This window comes from Scomber japonicus, chromosome 4, assembly GCF_027409825.1.
Source record: "Scomber japonicus isolate fScoJap1 chromosome 4, fScoJap1.pri, whole genome shotgun sequence".
Classification (NCBI taxonomy): Eukaryota; Metazoa; Chordata; class Actinopteri; order Scombriformes; family Scombridae; genus Scomber; species Scomber japonicus.
The window spans coordinates 22,678,462-22,699,899 of record NC_070581.1 but is presented as its reverse complement, the minus strand read 5'-3'; the positions used below and the strand labels follow the sequence as shown (position 1 = coordinate 22,699,899).

The 21,438-nt window shown below is 39.9% G+C and overlaps 3 protein-coding genes across 3 annotated transcripts in view; 2 read left to right on the top strand and 1 right to left on the bottom strand.

Moving 5' to 3' along the window:
- The first annotated feature begins 261 nt into the window (after positions 1–261).
- Positions 262–5,096, top strand: fbxw12 (F-box and WD repeat domain containing 12). Its single transcript, XM_053317793.1, has 10 exons — positions 262–469; positions 576–613; positions 1,031–1,197; positions 1,304–1,428; positions 2,019–2,225; positions 2,301–2,465; positions 2,631–2,841; positions 3,976–4,157; positions 4,465–4,595; positions 4,780–5,096. Exons 1-10 carry the CDS (start codon positions 368–370, stop codon positions 4,877–4,879), a joined length of 1,428 nt encoding a protein of 475 aa, XP_053173768.1. The 5' UTR covers positions 262–367; the 3' UTR covers positions 4,880–5,096.
- Positions 5,097–5,390: 294 nt separating this feature from the next.
- ptpdc1b (protein tyrosine phosphatase domain containing 1b) lies at positions 5,391–9,261 on the bottom strand. The gene is made up of 10 exons (XM_053317985.1): positions 9,225–9,261; positions 8,620–8,785; positions 8,350–8,430; positions 8,127–8,245; positions 7,915–8,052; positions 6,669–7,241; positions 6,220–6,566; positions 5,862–6,044; positions 5,625–5,735; positions 5,391–5,531 (listed from the first exon to the last, which is right to left on the bottom strand). The coding sequence occupies exons 1-10, from the start codon at positions 9,259–9,261 to the stop codon at positions 5,391–5,393; spliced, it is 1,896 nt and encodes a 631-aa protein (XP_053173960.1).
- Positions 9,262–15,592: 6,331 nt separating this feature from the next.
- LOC128356803 (protein bicaudal D homolog 2-like) overlaps positions 15,593–21,438 on the top strand; it is a 44,884-nt gene continuing 39,038 nt past the window's right edge. Inside the window, exon 1 of the mRNA XM_053316933.1 lies at positions 15,593–16,134. Within this exon, the coding sequence (XP_053172908.1) occupies positions 15,892–16,134 (243 nt within the window). The 5' untranslated portion in view covers positions 15,593–15,891. The remainder of the gene's footprint in view (positions 16,135–21,438) is intronic.

Below are 21,438 nucleotides of genomic sequence, written 5' to 3'. Positions count from 1 at the left end.
GTACACGATCCACGACCTCAAAAATATGCTCAAACTGAGTGATACTCTGCCAAATCTATTAGGTAACACGTGGCAAATGCATTTATGACATTCATTCATGTCCTTTTTTTATATTCAAAAGTACAAGTCAAAACATATTCTCAATTTAACATGGTGTTTGGTGCGCGCTACTTGTAGTGCGCCTCCGTCTTGGAGAGCCTACCTTTTACTATGGCGACATCTGGCGGCGTAGTGGAGACTGTGCAGGCTATGAGACACAAAACTACCTCTTCTTGTCCCTGCAGTCTTTCCGTTGCTCAATCTTGGTTTCGCTGCTTTTAACAGATATTAAAATTGTGAGAGGTTGCAACATCATTGATAGGTGAATATGGATCCTCCTCATCATCCGCACTTGATCAGTGATTGCCTAATTCATATTTTTACTTTCCTGAGCGAAGAAGATTTAATCAGCGTCTCCAGTGTGTGCAAGGTAAGGGGCATCCAACTTGCGGAAGTAGCCATAGCAATTGCTACGACCGAGTGAATTATGCATAAAAGTGACTTGTGCTTGATATGATATTAATATGTGTTTTCAGGAGTGGCATGAAGTTACAGAGACTCCTTGGTTGTGGCGGTAAGCTGTGTTTGTACATGTTATTTCCGTATTTTCCAATTGTATGACACAATTTAGACATGTTTTATGCAACCCCATAAATAAACCCCCCAACAGTTGCAAATGCAATGTAATGCAAATCAAAAGGTGAGGTGAAATCCCATGACTGTTGATTCTCTTTTTATTTTCTTAAAACAGATTACTCTGAAAATTAAAATGCTGTTCCTGATGCACAAATAAAGATGGTCTATTGAAGTTCGGTACAAACCAAAATTAAGAACTTATTGTCTGATGAAAAGCATTCACATTGTGCAGTCTGATGTGAAGAACAATTCATCCAAAGGTCAAAATTAAGTTCAGGTACATTGCTATTAGCTGTAGAAACAGGCACATTTACTGGTCTCCTTGAGGAGGAAATACTCTATGTGCTTTCATCAGGAGGATGTGTCTGCAGCGCTGGAGCTTCTGTAACCTTAGAGTGTTGGGGAGTGAACAGGTGAATCACTCATGGAAGAGATACTTTTTGCAACGTTGCCATTTAGAAATGAAGATGACAAAAGGCAGAGCTGGAGGTTACACCTGCAAAAGCCTGAGAGGTCACACAGGTATGCTGTCTCTTACTCTCTTTTCCCTCTCTCTCACTCTCTGGAATCTCCTGCATGATTGCTTGTAAACTCATCTCATTTTTGTGCCTGACATGTTGTCCATCAGGCAGGGTGGTAGGCTTGGTATACCTGCTGGCAAATTCAGATGAGCTTCCTGAACTCTGGAACAGCAATGCTATGGTCTGCAGTGCTTCTACTGATGGTACAGTCCGAGCATGGAACGTCCAAAAAGTAAGTGCAACACCTTCAGCATATTGTCATGTATGCACAGTAAGGTCTCGTCTGAGGTTTCTGTAGCAATGCAAAATGTTTTCTTGTATTGAATTTAATATAAGATGCTATTAATTAATTAATCTACCGAATCCAAGCTGAGTGAACAATATATTTACACATGTAGGTTTCAGATTTATTTTTCTCCCTTTGTTTTTTGCATAAAAGTCTCAGATCAGATCATACGACTTTCAAGCAGTGTTTAACGATATACTTCAGAAAGCGTGCAAGTTTCACATGCTGCAACTTCTTATCAGTCCGTATCGAAAAACTTAGACAATACTTTTCCAAGTAGTGCTTTGTTTTTCATTAGATCTGATGAAGTGAAAGTGAGAGTGTTTGAATGCTGGCATCATACTGAACTTTTTATCTACTCTAAACCAGTGCATACATGCTATAGTCGTGTGTCACTGTGAGCCTCGTGCATGCAGGTTTCATTCCAGCTAAGCCTCACAGAATCTAACTTTCTCCCATAGTTGCCCCTCCCTCCAACCCACTGGTATAAATGCCCCTCATCAAGGCAATTACCTTATGTACTTTTCTTCTTTCAGGGTGAGCTCCTGTGGTGCAGTCCTGTGCAGAGTCCTTTGACAGGGATTGTAAAGGATGAACAGCATGAAGTTGTGATCACAGCAGACTCGACGGGCCTCATCAAGACCTGGCAGTGTCAGACTGGCCAGGAAGTGGCCTCCTTTTCTACTGCATCCCCACACTGTACATTACTACAGTACAATATCAACAATGACTGGTTTCTTGCGGTAAGTAACTTCAGGATTTATTGGTTTGTAAATCTGAATTTATATAAGTTTTTAACAAATCTACATGTCTTCTAGGTAGGAACCAGTCAGGGATCTGTGTGTACACTAGCTGGCTCAGCTTTGACTAAAAAGTCCAGTATAATGGTGCATGACTCCTTTAAAGTCAACGTACTCCTAGTTTCACCTGACAAGAAATGGATCACTGCTGGAACCAAGGACAATGATGATTTAAGTCCAAAGGTATGTCTTGTTGTCTTTGACAGCCTGACTTTATGTTTGTGTTTCCTGCTCATGTGTTTTCTTTTATCACATTACCTCTGTGCAAATGACAGTGTTCATAGATAAGCACAGTGGGGAAACAGTAAAACACATTTAGTAGATTTCTGTTGTTTGGTTTGTTGGCAGGTGATTTTCACAGAAAGTTTGACCTCTCCCTCTGAGGACGAAGATCCTCTGTGCCAGTCCGTACCAGTCATTGGATGCCAGGCTGCTGTCTTCATACCCACCCAGCCTGCCAGACTGGTCATCATTCACTGCAGTGAGCACCTGAACAACAAAGCCCTCACTGTCTTTGATGTCAGCATTAAAAAGACTAAGTACAAGTCAGAGATCCAGGGTGAGAACTGAGCTATGTGCTTATTGACTAGTAATACACATAAGATGTGCTAATACTGTTTCATATTAGCCAGTAGGAAATTGAAGACAAGTTTGTGAGGGATGCTGAAAAAATCTGCTATTAACTGTAGATACTTTAAGAAAAGCTGCTTTTATGGAAACTGCCAAATTGGATCCATTTGTCATTTTTGCTTATTCCTGTGGATGACTAGCATGGCACCACTTCAAGACATTTCTATCAGATCAGCTTTAGTGTCAGCTACTCTGAATTAGACAGCAAGGGCTTCTTTCTGGACTCATTATTAGAGCCTGACCAATATTAATAATAACCAATAATATATCAGCCGATATTATTAACCAATATTGGCCTATCACAGATATATCAGTTTTGGCATATATATTTTCCAATATTCACCAATATATATATTTTTCATTTTAAAAGTTATATAGGCAGCATTTTATATATATTTATATTTTACTATATATTATAATATAATATATTATAACATATATATTTACATTATACTATATATCAAGTTTAATATATACCTATGTTTTGTTTTGTCTTTTTTTATTTATAGTTATTTAATTAATTATTGAAATTCCCAGTGATGTTTACTGTTTCAATGCACTGGTTCCATTTTTATCTTTGTCACAACCACAAAAAAAAACACATTGGAGAGATCATAGTGAAAAATGTGTGCTTATAAGATTATCAAACGATATATCACTATCAATATGAGAATTGCTATACTGCTTAATATTGGTATCTGCATTGGCCCTAAAAATCCAGTATCCGTCAGGCTCTACTCATTATAATGCAATGATGCTTAACAGATTTACTGGGAGAAATTTAACTCTGAGAGCAGCTCCAACAGACCAGAACACAGTACACTCACAAAATGTGTTTTGAACACATGGCAAGTATTTCTCAACTGGAATACTGCTAGTGTAATTACTCACTCGCAATATATATTAGTTAAGAAGTTATTGATTGGAATGCATTAAAATAACTGATAATAAAATGAAAATAAAATAAACTGATCTCACAGTTTAGGGGTAGTAAAATGTGGATTTCTTTTCTAAATAGCTAGTATACCTAGCTGGTGTCATTTTTAATCTCTTCTTATTTTAGTCCAGCAGATGGAGTCCTTTCTGTTGACACCGGACATCAGGTCCTCACAAATCCTTCTAGAGGCCAAGGATAGCAACTGCATAGTGTTAGCAGCTGACCAGCAGCTCTGGGTTTACTCTCTGAAAGGAGCCCTGGTTGCAAGCTTCAAAGAGCATACTATGCCTATATCCTCCATATCTGTGGTAAGAAGTTTTCTAATTTCAAATTCAAAGAACTATCCACCTGTGGAAAGATTTTATACAGTACATTACACTGGCAGATCTTTTTTTTTTGCTCAAAGTGACTTACAATAAGTGCATTCCCCATTCAAATGGCACAAGAGCTAGATGTCATCAAAAAAAGCAAGTAGAACCCTTCCACATAAAAAGCTAAAAGCGTGTTAGAGAGCTACATCACAAGAGCTTTAAAAAATATCAGTACACTGTACTCACTGTTTAAAAATTGGCAAAATATAAGTATGTACATTTTTTTTCCCTTGACATTTTACAGGATAGATTTCGAGTGGTGACAGCATCTCGGGATCTCTCCCTACGAGTATTGACATGGAGAAACAACAGAGACGATGGATTGACACTGGAGAGCCAGTACCACTTACTGGGAGGCTCTCACACAATGTCCAGGTAATCTATGACATTCTAGTATCTCTGCTGCATCAACAGCAACCACTGTATCAGAATTAATAGTTCCTCGTAGTGCATCTCATCGCTAACAGTACTACAGAATTACAGTTTTTTTTTCTCTGTATTTTCACCTTCTTTTGGCTGTGATTTCCTAATCTTGTTACTTTGTGCTTTTGTGTTTTAGAGGGTTTACTCATGTCTCCTGTGACTATTCCAGCATTGTGGCCTCAGTAGAAGGGAAAGATGGGAAAGACGTTTTAAAAGCTTACTCTTTCACTTCCTGAGCTTCACTGCATCACAAGAAAAAGTGCCTGCATGCAGTTTGCACAACCCACTTTAAGGAAGACCATTGCTTTTATTATGAACTGTTCATCATATATGCTTTACATTATGTCTGTATGTTTACAATATAGAGAATGTATTACAGATAAGAAACACTGTGTTGTGGAAAAGGCTTTGTATTTTTACAGTGTGTGATACAACATGCTTGTTAATAAATTAAGAATCTGTACAGGTATAAGAATATTTTTTTACTATACTTTTGAAGCTGAGGCATGTTAGTATTGATTGTGACCAGTCTTAAGGCATAGTGTATCGCAAACAATATTTTGGCCACCTGTTCTTCATGTTCTTCAATATGTTACCTCCACTGTACTATTGCAGTTATTTAAAAACTCAGGCCAGTTAGTTATGCATCAATGATAATAAATTACATAACTTTGTATTGTTCCCACAAAATAAGTTATTATAAATGTAATATTTTCATCACAAGGCACAAAAACATATTTTCTTCTTTCATGCATCGATCTGGACGGAGGGAAGGGGAGGTTTCTCATCTTCTTCAATGGCTATAAATCTCAAGTCCTCAAGGACGCACCTTAGTACTGAAGTCATGGACTCGTATGCATTGTACTCATCCACTGAGTTACTTTCCATCTGTTTAAAGGCAAACAAGATTATTTAGTGACTGAAACAAAATCAGTGATGAAGAAATTCATTTTAAAAGAAGAAAATAATCAGTTTTCTTACCCAGGTGAAAGCCTTGATAGTACGATTCAGGAATGTATTTTCAACCTCTTCAGGTATTCTCAACATATGAGCCATGCAATCAAGTATGCATGTTAAGGTTTCTTTAGGGGCCTGTGAAGGCATGACAAGAAGGGAAAATCTTTAAAAAATATATATATTTAGGAGCTTCATTGTTCAGGAAAGTCATTGTGATGTGGCTGTTGTGTAAAATCTGATTCAGCACAGTGAATGTCTGACCTGGTCAAGTGTGTTGAGAACAGTTTTAGCATCACCATTATAGGGTTTCAGGGCTTGGACATCCTGGAGGCCAATAACTGGCTCTTTAAGCTGCTCCAACCATGCCCACATCAGCCCAGTGAGGATGAAGGGATCCCGTTCCATACACAGCCTTTCCCACGCACCGCCTTGGTTCATCTCTGCCTGCACACATTTAGGAAGTCATGTTAGACCCTGTGTGTCTGACACAACTCACTCACATACATGGTCCCGTTATAGCTGTATTAACATCTTTTATTCTGGACATGGAAGGTCTTTCTGATACTACTTTTTGGAGTTACCAAAGTCAGAACTACCACACCACTTATTGATCAGTTACCTGCCAGGATAAGACTCTGCTCTTGTGCTCTTCTTCCCCATCAAGAAAAAGGTCCACTGCCAGGGCTTGTGCCACCAACAACCTCCTGGCATCCAGGGACAACTCTGACTGAAGCGTGATAAAGGGAACCTCTGATTGCTCTTCCTCTCTCCAATGTGACCTCTCCCCATTTGTTGCTAACTCCTCCCTCTGTTCTGCCCTCCACCTGGACAGTATGCCACCCTTTTTGACGGGTCCTTCGTTTCCCACAGACTCACAGCGTTTGATGGTTTTCTTTTTCACTTTCTTTAACAGAATGGATACATCTTTTTGGCTTCCAACATTCTTGACTTGCCAGAGTGAGCTTGCTGAGCTGTGTGAGATGTCAGATATGTTACTATTACTGTAACTTGGAGACTGGTGTGCAGGGAGAACAGCCTCAGATGGAGAAAGGTCTTTGACCACATTACTCTGCGAGAGAGAGCTGAGAGGTTGTGAGAGGATGTTGAGCTGCGAGCCCAATCGCGTCAAGTCTGACTCACTGTAGCTCAGACTTTTTCGATGGTAGAAAATGGGTGGCTCATTGAAATGTCTGGGCAAGGTGGGAGAACCTGGTAAGCGGGGCTCCTTTACACATAAATCAGAGCCCATCTTCTCAATGATGCTGAGGGTCATTTCAATGTCATCAATATCGGGTGCCTCCAAAATGTCCTCCTCAATTACCTGTCGATTCTCTGCAATGTCCAATAGCAGCCTGGACACTAGTTGGACAATTTTTGGTAGGTACCTCAGCTCTTTCCTCTCATAGCCGTGCAGTATGTGTCTCTGGCGGTTTAGGTACTGGGACAGGGTGACTGGATTGGATCGCGGTTCAGCACAGGAAAACACACTCCTCAAAGGGGAAAGGAACTGGACAAACTCTCTGACACAACGCAGTTGACCTCGGGTCTGGATGGAGCCAGGGCGTTTAGCACGCACATATAAGATAGCCTGGTTGGCAGTCATCCTGGTGGTAAAGGCTAAGAAACATGCTAACAGTACACCTGGAGGGATAAAAGGAGAAATCATTCACTGTGTGTCAGTTTGCACAGATCAAGCCAACTGTCAAAACACTTTCATAATTTTTTAAGCGTGTCTTAAAGCAATAGTCAGGTTTTCAAATGAACACTGAAAGAGGTTTTGCTTTCTGTAACCATTCCTCCTGTTCCTTCCAAATTTACAAACAATGTAAGTGGCGGTGGACAAAATCTACAGTCCTCATTTTGTGCAAAAAGTATTAAAATGTGTATCTGAAGCTATGTGGAGTGGGAGGAGGACTGTAGGGGGCATTTTGTCCCCCATCACTCACATTCAAAGTGCATTATGCAGGTTTTTCTTCATGGCCATAAGACCAGCAGGAATTATTACAGTAATAAAATCTATCACTGGGAAACTGAATCGAGAGCAACTGGACTAGTAGTAACTTGAAGACGTTTCACCTCTTATCCAGGAGGCTTCATCAGTTCATGCACGTCAGACTAGTCTGAGCTAGTCTGACTAACTGGTGGAGTAACCCAGGTATTAAACCTATGTGGTGTTCAGCCACTTGAGTGGTCCTACGTTAAGTAACGTAGAGCAAGAAAATCTGTTTCAATGTTCATTTGGGCTCCTGAATATGGTTTTAAGACAGACTTGAAAAATTGTGAACCTATCATTTAATATTCCTTACAAATCTACCTGTTCTGCCAAGACCAGCGTGACAGTGGACTGCAATCTTTCCCTCCTGCAATGCAAAGGCCATGACCTTCACCATGTCCAGCACAGCAGTGAGGTTTGCCACCCCATAGTCACTCCAGCCAAAATTGTAGAAATAAACTGAAATGGAAAGATACTTTCAGTTAAACTTGAGCAACACTACAAGCTTACGAAGAACTGCATAAAGCCCTTACTGTTGTTCTCCATGAAGGCCTCTGGGTTATATGAGAAGCCACTGCCTGGCTCCAGAGGGTTTCCACAGCTGGCATGTTCACCAGGTATCTGTAGGTTGACCACTGTTTTAATACCATTCCTTGACACAAACACACAAACAGAGAAGTTTACACTTCGTTATAATAATCTCCTCAGAAGCTGTACTCATGATCATAAGCTGCTGAGAAACACAGTTTTGTATACCTTTTGAACTGATCAATTATGTTATATTTTTTAATTAATTCTGTTGATGGTCTGGACATAGCGAGAAGATGATCAGTAACCCTGAAATAATAGGAAGAAAATGTTAGTGGGACATATAGTACACGATACACATTTTTTTCAGTTTACTATCATGGCTACAGAGAAAATATGAAAACATATGACTGAAATAGACAATTTGGTAACTGTTACAATATGTTTTGTATTATCACTAATACTACTACTAGTGCTAGGTAGAGCGAGCATGTGTACCAGGATGAGTAGAGGCCTTGTATAGCTTGTTGGTCTTCACTCCAGTAATTTGGGTTGTCATACTTGCAGGTTTGACCTCCACAGCCGATTGAACATTGCATATGTCCAGGGATGACGTGACGTATAGCTTCTCCTACTATTGTGTATTTTGCCCTTGGGGCTCTGACTGGAGGTTTTTATAAGAGACGGAAAAAGAGGGAAAATATAATATTACACAAAATGTTTAGTAATATATTTGACCTTTTAATAGTACATAATCTGTTCTTAAATTCTTTAACTGAAGCCATGAGATCAGTGTTTTCTCAGCAGAGATGTTTTAAATCCTCTGAAGCAGTAATGCACCATCAAATGTAGGCCGTTCTGTAACTCCTAAAGTAAATTGTTAAGATCATCAGTGGTGAGTACTCACTTAGAGGTGTCTAATCCTTATCTGGCATTGCAAGTCTGTCATCAGGTAATTAGAGTAAAAATAGCCACTCTTCTGGTACATTTTAAATGCATATTAATGTAGTATTGTGGTACAATATAAACCTGACCAGCTAATTTACCTCCAGCCATTAACATATACATTTTATGAATGCCTAACCCCCCTCATCTTTACTTACTGTATTCCATCAGAGCTCCACCTCTTGACTTTGCCATATGAACTGTCACTCAGGCTGACATCCACAGTCATAGCAGGTCCTGGATACACATATATTTACCTTATTATATACACTCTGTCAAACCTTAATAACTGGTGCTATAGGCCTAACTTCAAGTCTGAAATACATAACCGGTTCCCCTAATAGCATCTCGAGAGTGTCTCTCATGAATGACCAGTCATCTGCATTCTATTAAAAAGCCTTAGTTTGAGACTATACATGACTAGGCAAGTTGATAGATATATAGATATATGATAGATTTATTGTCCTTGAAGGGAAATTTGTCTTGGACTCCCAAGTGCTGAGACAAGCTGCTGCCATAGTTAAAAAGAAAAAAGAAAAGCAAAAAAAGTAAAGTTGCACATTTGCACAACAACAATACAATATAAATAACAGAGTTGCACATTTGCGCAACAAATACATAAACAAGTACATAGATAGATAGACAACAAAGTTGCACATTTGCACAACAATAAATCAATACAATACTACCTATTGCTCCAATAAATACATAAATATCATAAATACACATATTGCACATTCCCACAAATTTCCGTACAAGGTACAATAAGGGGATTAGAACCACTTACATTGATCAAAGACCAACATCATAAATCATATTCAGTCAAATATAAAGCAGATATAATCCTTCCATCTAATCCACATAACCCATCAAAGGATTGGCAAATTGCTATTCTTAGCTGGTAGTTTTGTCTCAGGATCTTAATCATTGTACACATTTTCTCATCACTCTTCAAGATAAATATGTAAAATAATCAACCTTGAGTTAGCTAAAAAGGAAACCAAAGCAATCAATCTAACAGTAAATAGAAAAGAAAATCAGATAAAATAAAATAAAAACGTACCTGTAGTACATGAGACAAGGAGTTTGTAACCACCTCAGAACACAAATGTTCAAAAGCTGCAATCGCCAACATTTCTGACATCAGCCTCCACAGCTCTGACGTTGCCTTTAGCGCTCCAGGTCCAGAAAGTCAATCCCATGTCCTCCGTTGATTTGATTCACCTCAGATTATCTCTGTGTGGTGTGGTGGGGTGGGGTAACTAGAACATCCATAGGATCTTGGGCTCTCCTTTGCGGCATCTTATCTAAGATTACCAAGATGACAGATCAAGTATGAGAATATTTTTCAAGTTTAAGAATGTGTTGAAAAGTAGCAGGGATTTGTGGCCCTTTTAAATACTTATCTGCACAGCTTCCTCCCCTCACTCTGTTTTCTCTTGGGGGGAGTGCAGAGCTATTCTTGACTCCTCCTGGATTAGACTACTAATCTTATTACTGTACTAGTATAAAATAGAGCACCCACTACTCAACAAAAACTCTGACTATGGCCTCATCACCATAGCCTTCTGCTGGACTGTTTGGAGATAACAACAATCTAGTATATATTGTGTTTGTTAATACATATGAAAGCAAGCACATGATCAGCCGACCAGATTCTCAACATGTATTTGCTCAATGAATGCTTGTCTGCTATTGTGAATAAGTACAACTAGATTATGGATTTTTGTTATGCCAAGCAGTTAAGCTTTTCTCCTGCAGCTACAAATAGTGGGGCTTGAGTGACAGCTAGCAAGTAGATAAAATCTTATTGGCTTACCTTGCACCTTGCTAAAGCTGGTTAGGTTTAGTTAGGTGAGGAGAGATCCGTTTATGATGTACATTTGGAGAGCACTCAAAAGCCAATTAACCTAGTGTAATGTTAAAATGCTGTACCTGTCTGGATTTATTCATATCAGCTGATGTACATATTGTTTTTCCTTGCAGAACCATCGTTTTTTGCAATACCCGTTATTGATAGATTTCAGCTTGTATTTATGCCACCTGCAGTAGATTTGTGGTCCTTTTATCCTTGCATAGTTTTTAATATCCTGCGTTATACTTCTTTTTTATTTGTGGCTGTATGGCCAGCATAACTGTTTAATTAATTATTATTAATTAAGGTTCCATTCCATTTAGGTTTAAGAGAGCCAGGTTCCTGCTATTGCTCAAGTGTAAGGGAAGGTCACACTAAATACTTGCCACTTTAACCAATAGAACCTGCTTTCTTTTCTTTTTTTTTTCTTCAGTTCTGTTAATACTGCATAAACATTTCCTGTATTGTGTGGTTGTATTCTATTAAAGAGATTGATACATAATTATATATGTTCATCATAGCATTATTAAAACAACAAATCTAATGGTGGAGATTTTTGCACAATACTGTATATCTGCGGTCTATAAGCAAAGTGATGAGGGACTTTGAGGTGTGTCAGCTGAAAAAGATGATGTGGACATTTTTAACTGAATTTGACAGATTTTCCTGCTATTTACAGATAAAGGGGGCCGAAGACACAGTCCTTTCTGACAAGTCTTAGGCTACCATTAGATTTGTTGTTTTAGCAATGCTATAATGACTATATATAATTATTTCTCAGTCTCATTATTAGAATAAAACCAAAAAAATACAGGAAATGTATATGCAGTATTTAAAAATAGAAAAAAACAGCTTTTATGGGCTAAAGTGTAGTATGAAGTATTCAGACCTCCCCTTACACTTAAGCAATAGCACAAAACTGGCTCTCTTAAACCTAAATGGAATGGAGGCTCATTGAATAATAATATTAAATAATTAATTTTAAATTTTGTGTACATTTTTACTGTTTGTATGATGGTGGTGGCCTAAGACTTTTGCACTGTAGTGTATTTATATATACATATCTATATATATAGCTGATGTGATATGAAAAAGTCATAACTTTCTGGTTAGCTTAAAATGCATAAACACTAAATTCTCTAGAAGATATTTGATTACACTTTACAAATCCAGAAACCTTGATTGTGACTTGAGTTGATAAGAAAGCTACCAAACAACTATTCAAATATATTATATATTGTCCATTATCTAAAATCATCTATTCAAAAAATTAATTGTGCAGCTCAATTTGATCATGATGAGGAAAATACCAACCAGCAACATGATGCATTAAAAGATAATGGTTACAATTCTACCATTCTTATAATATTAAAGGGTGCTGGAGTCACATTGCATGATAGTACAAAATCATGTTAAACAACTTTATTTATGAGAACAGAATTTTGAGGAACATTGTTCTCCCTATGAATTAAAGTTTAGATCTCAAAAAATATACTATTTTAAACTATCGGAGAGAGAGAGAGAGGAAGATGTGTTCAGAATTTTTTTCCCCAGTCTAGAATAAATCTCTGCTCTGCACTTTGCCTGATGGTGTCACACATTGGTGAGATCTGAAAATTGCTGTAAAGGCCCTTTACTTACTTTACTGGACTTAAATTGCTCCAGGAGTACAAATGATATTACAACACAGAATACAACTTTGGAAACACAAATATTTATGCATGTTTGAATGGGATCTGTAGAATAAGAGACGAGCACTTGAGTTTCAAAGTGACGTGACATTTGAATGTTTGTTCTAGCACAGTATGCAGTATTGAAATGGTACAGCATTAAAAAGGCTTCATATTAGCTTCAGATAATCTTTTACATTTTTGTACAGATGGAAGCTTGTGGATTTTGCCTGCCATCACATACACTGTAAGTGCATTATGGAGGGATCTTCTAATGTCCAGTGTGAACAGGAGGATTGATTATGGCTAGAAAAACTTAATTAAATGTTTGCTGTAGGATCTATTGTTTTAAGAAAGCATTTTAAAATGTGAACCCATCCTTTAATTCATTTCCCAGTGACAAAATTTATGAGAGAAAAAAAGGTTAATTTATTAAATGTACACTCCCTCTGCTGGTGTCCTCCAGTAACTACAGCTACCAGCACAATATGCTGGTGTTAGGCATCATCATACACCTAAAACATAAGGAAACACAGAAATAACTAATATTACACTGCCACAGTTGGCACAATAACATTTTAAACACAAAATCTACTACAAAACTATAACCAGGAAATACTAATACTAAATATAATTCAATCTGTCACACTAACACAATGTAGTGTCCAACTTTAAACTTGTCATTCCCTGGATCCTTTATATTTCAAACAAATAATCTCATACAATGTAATTGTGTCTAAGAAATCACCAGATCAATCATGCTATCAAGTGGTATTTACATATTTATATATGATTAATAAGGCATGAACATTTTATAGAGAAACTTGTCACATTGTGTCAGAAAATGTAATTAAGAAAGTCTGTCTCATCACCTTGTTGCACAACACAACTAGAGGGTGTTGTTTCTTCAGTGCACAAATCTAGTCAAGTTTTATTTGTATCACAAACCACAGAAGATCCTCTACCTTTAGAGCAGGGAAAAAATGGAGGACATCTTTAGGAAGAGCAACAGAAGGATAGAGATCTTTGAGATTCTCATAAAAGCAAATATTGGTTGCAGTGCTTATTTCCCAAAGGACCAAAAAGGAGCAACTTCCTGAATGTGGGTTGTCACCATGGAGACATGAAAGCGAGTATAAATTTCATTGTTATATTTGATGTGAATATTGCTCATTTCTCATGCATGTCATACAGTAGAGCTCATTCTTTCTTAAGCTGATAACAGTAAAGTAGCAACTCATATAGATCTGGGATGATATGGATGATACAGCATATATGTACTGGGCTGGGCAAAGAGCTGTTTCCGGATGAAAGGCCAGGAGGCGGCAGCAACTGGTAGGAGACTTCATAAGGCCATGACTTAATGCATGGACAGTGATAGGTGCGAGGCATCAATTTGAAGCTGTAAAGAAGTTATTGTGGATGTCACTGAAGGAAATTTCACAATATAGAGCAGGGCTGTTTCAGTGAAACCTGTTTGAATTACAAAAGTACCTCTGATGTCCAACATGGATTGAAAATATAGTTTTTATTTTAAATGCCACACCTACTGTCACACCTTTAATGTCATGTATATGATTATGTGGATTATTTGATGATGTATCTGGTCAGGTGAACCACAGGTGACGGGAGAATTTAAGGAGCCTGTGGTCATTTTAAACATCTGATTGAGGGAGATCAACTGAGATAAAAGAGAGAGTGAACACTTGATGATTCTTTAAAGCCTGAGTGCATTTTCACATTTGTACTGTGACATTGTCATTGTGTATGTTGAGGGGTCAGGATTGCCAGGCCCCTAACCTGCAGAGGAACTGAATGAATATACTTGCTCAAATAATTGTCTTAACTTCTTTTTAACCCAAATCTCACTGATTTAGCCTGGCGGAAACATTGCATTTACCAGGTATGCTTTTTCTTTGGACGAATTAGCTTTGTTAGCCACAAACTACTACAGAGTAATAACTTATAAACCTCTCTCTCTCTTTCTCACACAGGCATGCATCTGCATTTATCTTTTGCACACCGACAGTCCTGTCATTGATGTATTTCTGTAGACACAACCTTTTGCTTTAGATATCGTCTTAATTCAGACTGTGAGTTACTGATTTGACCGCCAGATGGCGACGCATAACTATAAGAACCAGACCCGACTCTACTATGACGTTCACTTTAGAGCAGCCATTAGCCCCATCTGTTGCCTCCATCTCTATGACAACAAACGGCTCGAACAGATTTCCGTGCTCCACATAGGCAAACAAACAAAGCCTAATGGGAAATGAGTTCATTTCTTGGCGTCTGCTGACCCCTTTGGTTTCCTTTACGCACTACAAGTACTACATTTCCCGAGAAGCACTGCAAAAGAGCTGCCCAGGTGGTTGCGTAGGTGCGTCACATTTCAAGCAAACTGGCTGTTCAACCAACTGGTCGTGGCTAGAGGGTAACCCTATATTTGCGAAAGCTCTCGCGAGAGGCCCAAAATCATGCTCTAACCCTAGCCCTAATCAAGTGTTTTTGTGCCTGAACCTATCAAGCATTCAATCAAAGCATCGTCACGTCATAAAACATAATTATTTTTGTGCAATGATAAACAACCTGCTCAATGAACAGAGAAACAAATCTCACGAGAGTCTCACAAATGTAGGGTTACTATGTAGACACGATCCGTTCAGCTGTTTCAAAGAAGTCGATTTTAATCATAGACTGTACCGGTTTTAACGGCATGGAAATACCGGAAGTCACTCAGATTGTCTTCAAAATAAAAGGGAAAATTTCTGATATTTTGGGATAAAATATATACAAATAAATGACTTTTCACACTTTACTCGTTAACTGCTAAAATTGTGTTTTTTTCTGACATTAGTCCATAAATAAGTTAAAATTAAAGTGCAGCCACGCGTGATCTGAAGCATATTTGTGTGGACAGTTGTTTTATTTTGAAGTGAAAACCGGAAGTTGTATATCCTGCCTCCTCTCTTGGCAATTGGTACTCCTGCTCCGGCGCCACAGCTCCGACAAGCCGGGGGAGAGCAGAAGGAGGCACAGGACCACAGCGATGGAGCATTTCTAGAAGATAACGGCGAGCTCCCCCGTCGGAGATAATTGAACAGAGTCATCTACATGACCAAAGAAACAAGACCGGCAACGAGAAACGCAAGCGTAACAATCATGCAATTTAAATACAGACGAATTTAAAGCAACCGCTTGTTCTTCAAGGTTACACCGCTTGAAGACGTCCCCTCATCCCCCCCTTGTCGTAGATCAGCTGGCGTTAACGTTGGTTGATCGTCACCGGTACCGATCATGTCCGTAGAAGAGCAGCAGGGCTACACCGACGCTATGCTGTTGCTGGAGGCCGGGCCGGAGTGGATGCGGGCCGAGATCGAGCGTCTCTCCCGGGAGCTGAGTGAGACCACGAACGAGAAGATCCAGGCAGCGGAATATGGGTTGGCGGTGCTGGAGGAGAAACAGCAGCTCAAACAGCAGTACGATGACATGGAGATTGAGTACGAGGCCGTCAGGCAGGAGCTTGACCAGCTAAAAGAGGTAGGTTGTGTATGAAAAATCACAGAAAATGCCTTAGAAATAATACCTATATCATCTATTGCCTTTAGGATTCACAGGCGCTACGTACCAACCCTTCAGCTAAACCTAAAGCTTAATTTGGGGCGTATACCCATTGAGTTTCCAATGACCTTGTAATTAAAAAAAAAAAAAAAAGTATTTATATGCGCTCATCATTACAATATTCCGTGCAGGGACCAAGTATTTTGAAAGGCATCAGTTATAAAATAGCTATCTGATTTTCCTCCTACAAGGTCAAAACTGCAAGATGAGGAGAGTGGTGGGGTGCTTCATCATGCTCCTCACCCCACCCCCTCTCTACTCAGGGTGTCCCCCCATTGCACTGCCACCTTTATTTATTTATGCCTCCTCCTTCAAGGCATTCCTGTTTGACTCACATCTACTAGGCCCTGTGTGTTTCATATAACAGGCAGTGATCTCCATATGAAACACTATGCTGTGAATGTTTAACAGGACACTATAAAGTGATTATTCATTTGAAACCTCTTTCAAACATTTACAGGTAAAAATTACTTTTGAAAGCAACACTTTTACAGGTTAAATGGGCAGTAGATATCCTTTCAAAGTGTCTCTCAGCTCAGATGGGCCCTCCTCTGCCAACAGGAATTACTTGTTAAACTTAAAAGGGGCGGGAGTATGTTTTAAATTTTGAACCTTCCCGCTCAGAAGAGAGAGGGATGAACAACTTTCAGAGGAAACCAGACTTGTTACGGTCCTGTGGGAATGGAAAGAATGTAGAGAGAGTGACGGTTCAAGCTTGGCTAGAGCGTTAGATAAAGGACGTGTCTGTTTTTCTGAACAGTGGCTTGACTTATTCCCCACTGTTCTCCATCTCAGCAGCAGTTTGTCACTGTCTTGTGATTTAGAGTGAGAGAAGTACGGCTTCAGAGTGACGTTATGCAGTCAACGGACGCTGACCCACAACGTAGTCATGGCAAAAAAGCAGATTCCCGCTTTGACACAGCCTTGCTCACATCCTCATTTGAGATGCAGGGTTCTTCCTGTGTCCTCCCACCAATAGCTGAGAGTGTGTTGACTTCATGGTAAACCCCCTTTTTGCCATGCCAGATTCCTGCTTATTGCTCCCTTGGGTTTTTGTGCTTTTCAGTGGAGAGACACACACAGAGAGGTTTTCAGCTGTCTGTTTTTCCTTCTTCTTTCTGTCTGTCTTCCCGTGGTCTTCTAATGTTTAGAGGAGACGTTTTCCCATGCACTTATTTGGCAAAGGGTGGCCTAGCTCTGTCACTGAGGAATGACAGCAAAAAGCTCTGAAAAGAAGAAACAAACTGGAAAAGAGTCTAAAAGAGTAACCATAGCAGCAAATGAGAAAAAAAGGAGCAGGGACATTTGTGGAGATATTTCTTGGTTCTTGAAAAACATGCCAGCTGAAGCTCTTTGTTTAAACCAAAAAAAGAAATTCACATTGTGAGTCTGCCTGCACTCTTAGATTGTGTCTTTCCTTCTTTTCTTTTCATAATAGGATACAAACATCCATCTGTGTGGGTAATAAACTCAATTGCTGGCTCACAGCTGTAGCAAAGGTTCTGTCTTTTGCCTTAGAGGATGGGTTATGCTGGTTGTAGATCACTGGTCAGATGGTAACCTTTGAAAGTCTGTGGCTATGATCCTTTTATCACTTTGTCCAACAGCCCCCCTTCCCTCCCCCTTCTCCCACTCAGCCCAGCCACTGTATGAGGGGCAGTGATGCTATCACAAGAGAAATACAAGCACATTCCTCTGATATCCCTCTTGACTTCCTCTTTATTGTCTGTTGGAGACAGACAGTAGTCAGAGGAGAGCAAACACAAGATAGGCTACTGTCACAACAGGGGCTTAAATTAAAGCTTATCTCAGCAGTTGGTTTCCACTTCAAATTCAAACTCATAACTCAAACTGCCATTGTGCCTGAAAAAACCCCCCCAAATGACATATTAATCTTTGCTTGCTTGCTTTGTGCTGTTTTGAAGTAGATGGGGCAAACTAGAAAGTGTGGCTTTGTCTGCAACTTTTATGAAAGTCATTTCTTTGTTCGTATGTATAAATGCCATGTTGTTTTAAGTCGCTGCTACTATTTACACTGATGGCAGCTGTTTGGATGTCCCTTCTTTTTTTCGAGGTCTCAGACAGACTGGAGTAGATTGTCTGGGAAATTTACAGTGGCCCTAAAACTCTCCTCGGTTGCTGGCCTGCACAAATACAACACAATAAAAAAAAACCTCAGATTTATGTGCATTCATAGTGATTTCAATGTCCAGACACCACTCATTTGTCACAATTTGGATAGAAACAGTCAATCAGAAATCATTGTGACAGTGGGCAAACTTCCGCTGCCATTTAGCCAATCCTCCCATCCTCACACGCTTGGGCAGGGTACCAATATTAACACCCACACTCCCACTGTACTCTTTAGGCAGGAAGATGGAGGAATTCTGTGCGCTGCTGTTGCTTAGTAACGGCACAGCTCCGTGCCTTAATTTGAGCATCCGTGCCGCTTCCTCAGCAGGTGCTGCTTTTGAGTGTGTTGGTATCACAGCTAGCCAGATTAGTAGACATGATAATTGGCTAGAGGTATTCATAGGATGTTCCAATCTGTTCTCTGATGAAACTATCTTGTGTATGTATAATATATCTTATGGTGTATCGTTGGCATCCATCTGGGAAAGTGTCAGCCCCTTTTCTCATTCACTTCATAGCCCTCCAACCACAAAATTATTGTCAAACACTGGCCTCTGTCACTGGGGATACACTGTCATGTATATGTTGATGTCCTCTAGTGAGGTAGATAGTGATTATTTTCTCATTCCCCCACTGGCACCGCCTGCACCTCACTAGCCTGACAGAGAGATCCATCTGCAGGCACATTATACTGAAGGTGAGTCACTTGACCCTCAGCTCCTGTGCTACCTCCTGGACAGTAGCTAACACTGCTCAGATTTTATGTCTATTTGTCTGATCATATATTGCCTTGTGATAATGCAATTTATTTGTTTTAATCAAGGAAATTTTATCAGACATACAGAAAATCATGTCGAAAATCAACAGCTTTGTTGCTCACTCCTTAAACAATGCTCTGATAAAGACGCCCCTGCATGCCAGGCAGCTAATAAAGATATGATTGTTAGCTACGTGGACTTTTACCTACACAGATCTCAGAGTGCAGTTTCAGTCACACGGTAAAGTAGCTGATATTATACCACATTGTAGCAGGGTGTTGCCTCAGCTGTTGTTGTAATTCTTAAGTTAAGCCACTCACAGGTAACATCATGTGCCACACCTCTGACTGTTAATGCAGTTTGGAGGGACTTTACCTGTAAGGGAGTAACTGGAGAGTCTGTGGTGTGCCGGGGCTTGATGTTTAGCCTCTCGACTCTTCTAAGAGAAAACGCAGCTGCCACAATAACACCATCATCCATCTGAAAACAACAGAGCCACAAAACATCCCCAGAGTTCTCACTTATTATTATATCACTTTATTTTTTTATTTTCTACAAATACAGGTCATTTTATTTTTTTCACACTATTACCATTTCAGGCGACTTAGACCATGGCACTTTGACAAAGACCAAGAACTCTTCTGATCCTTGAAGCACCACAACGAGCGTCAGCGACCACACTGAAGTCATTCAGTCACGCGCAGACCCCAGTCCTCCCATGCAACACTGCTATCGATGTAGCACCAGCTGTGTACTGCGTTGTGGAATTCAACCAGACAATCAAAACCCTAAATATTGTTAAGCTCAGTAAAACCTGGCTGCTCTGTGCTAGGTTCACCAGGCCTTTGTGCATTTGAGTCCACTGGGGTTAACAGTTCTTGGATGTCATAGACGAAGAGAGAGTTAAATGCCAGCGGAACACAGCGTATGACAAAGGAGAGAATTGAGAGAGGCGTCCCATTGTGGTTACATTTGAAAGGATTGGTCACTTTTGTCCCTTTTGAAATGGCTGATTACTAAAGGATATATCCCAATGTCCTTAAACAAAGATATCTGGTGTGACTCTAAGCCCTTTCTGTGGTGTTAAATGGGTTGGATGCTGATTGGACGTCAGTAGAAAATACGAGTAGAACACAAAACCCATCTGGTCCCTTATATGAAGAGTCATAAATAAAGCCAGTCTCATATTATTGGATTGCCACGCTGTGCTACATTTCATCAACAGCTGCTCATCTCTCATAGTCTTTCATATTTTTCTCTTTTCTCACTCACTTTAGCCATTCTTGTAGCTTATCGCAAGCGCCCAGTGCTTCCTAAACGCTCATTCAAGACAACTTACTCAATCACTGTCTTACTTCACTGGGCTTCCGATATGTGTTCAGTGTGCTTTTGCATCTATATGTGACCTAGGATGCACTAAACTTTCAGCATTGTTTGGGGTATTCTGATCAGCCCTTTTATCCATAATGTCTTTTGCTGGACGGCAAGTCTGCAGTTAAGGGGTAATCTTTTCTAAATGGCACTAAATAAAGTCCCAAATCCCCTACCCTCTGGGCCTAAGAGGATGAATCCCAGCCGCTATGCACAGGGCTTACGGAGGTCTGGGAGTCTGCCAGGCCCTGCCACATTCAGCAGCCTCCATAGCCAGGGACAGGTAGGTGCATTTTGGGTTAATGCTGCGCTGAGACTGGCAGGTGCACTTGGGAAACTGCCCTGTTCTTCCTATCCTGGTCCAGTAGCCTAGTCAAGTGCTTGCCAACCCTGTAGAACCCTGTTCTCCGAGCGCTGTCAGGCCTGCACTCTGCTATATGAATTTCAGCCACAATAAGCATGTGGAAATTGTGGTTAAAGTCTGTGTAAAGTAAGAATAAATATATGTTCTGAGTTTGACATACCACAGAAAAAAGTGTTGTTAACCACCCTGCCACATTTGAATGATTAAAAAAATCGCCAAATATATGAAATTAGGCTTCAAAGTTGTGTAAAAATCAGCCAATGCTGTGGGCGTGCCCACCGAGTTCGCTGAAACCCCGCCCCCTACCAAGTGTCACCTGTCAATCAAAATCACCACCTCTACCAGAAACATGGACGCTACGTCTGAGAGCTTTCTGCCGCTAGTTCAGCCGCTAGCCCAGTGGCTAGCTCGGTGGCTAACTCAGCTACCTGGCTAACTGTAGACTGTAGTAGTAGTAGTGTGCGCTGAATGTATTTATACCTCTGCAGCAACGCGCCAGTGATTTTCAGACTCGCCCACTAAATCCTGAACACAGAAATCTTGAAACACAGTTTGTAGCTCCACAATTCAAATCTAAATGGTTGAAATGCTTTTTAC

Excerpts from the sequence above, each read along its gene's own strand:
- fbxw12 (XM_053317793.1), top strand. The coding sequence starts at position 368 with ATGGATCCTCCTCATCATCCGCACTTGATCAGTGATTGCCTAATTCAT. Across the intron at positions 1,198-1,303 it reads AAGCCTGAGAGGTCACACAG|GCAGGGTGGTAGGCTTGGTA; the intron begins GTATGCTGTCTC and ends GTTGTCCATCAG. Across the intron at positions 4,596-4,779 it reads GGCTCTCACACAATGTCCAG|AGGGTTTACTCATGTCTCCT; the intron begins GTAATCTATGAC and ends TTTGTGTTTTAG.
- ptpdc1b (XM_053317985.1), bottom strand. The coding sequence starts at position 9,261 with ATGGCAAAGTCAAGAGGTGGAGCTCTGATGGAATACA. Across the intron at positions 8,786-9,224 it reads TGGAGCTCTGATGGAATACA|TCAGAGCCCCAAGGGCAAAA; the intron begins GTAAGTAAAGAT and ends AAAAACCTCCAG. Across the intron at positions 7,242-7,914 it reads CGCTGGTCTTGGCAGAACAG|GTGTACTGTTAGCATGTTTC; the intron begins GTAGATTTGTAA and ends TTATCCCTCCAG.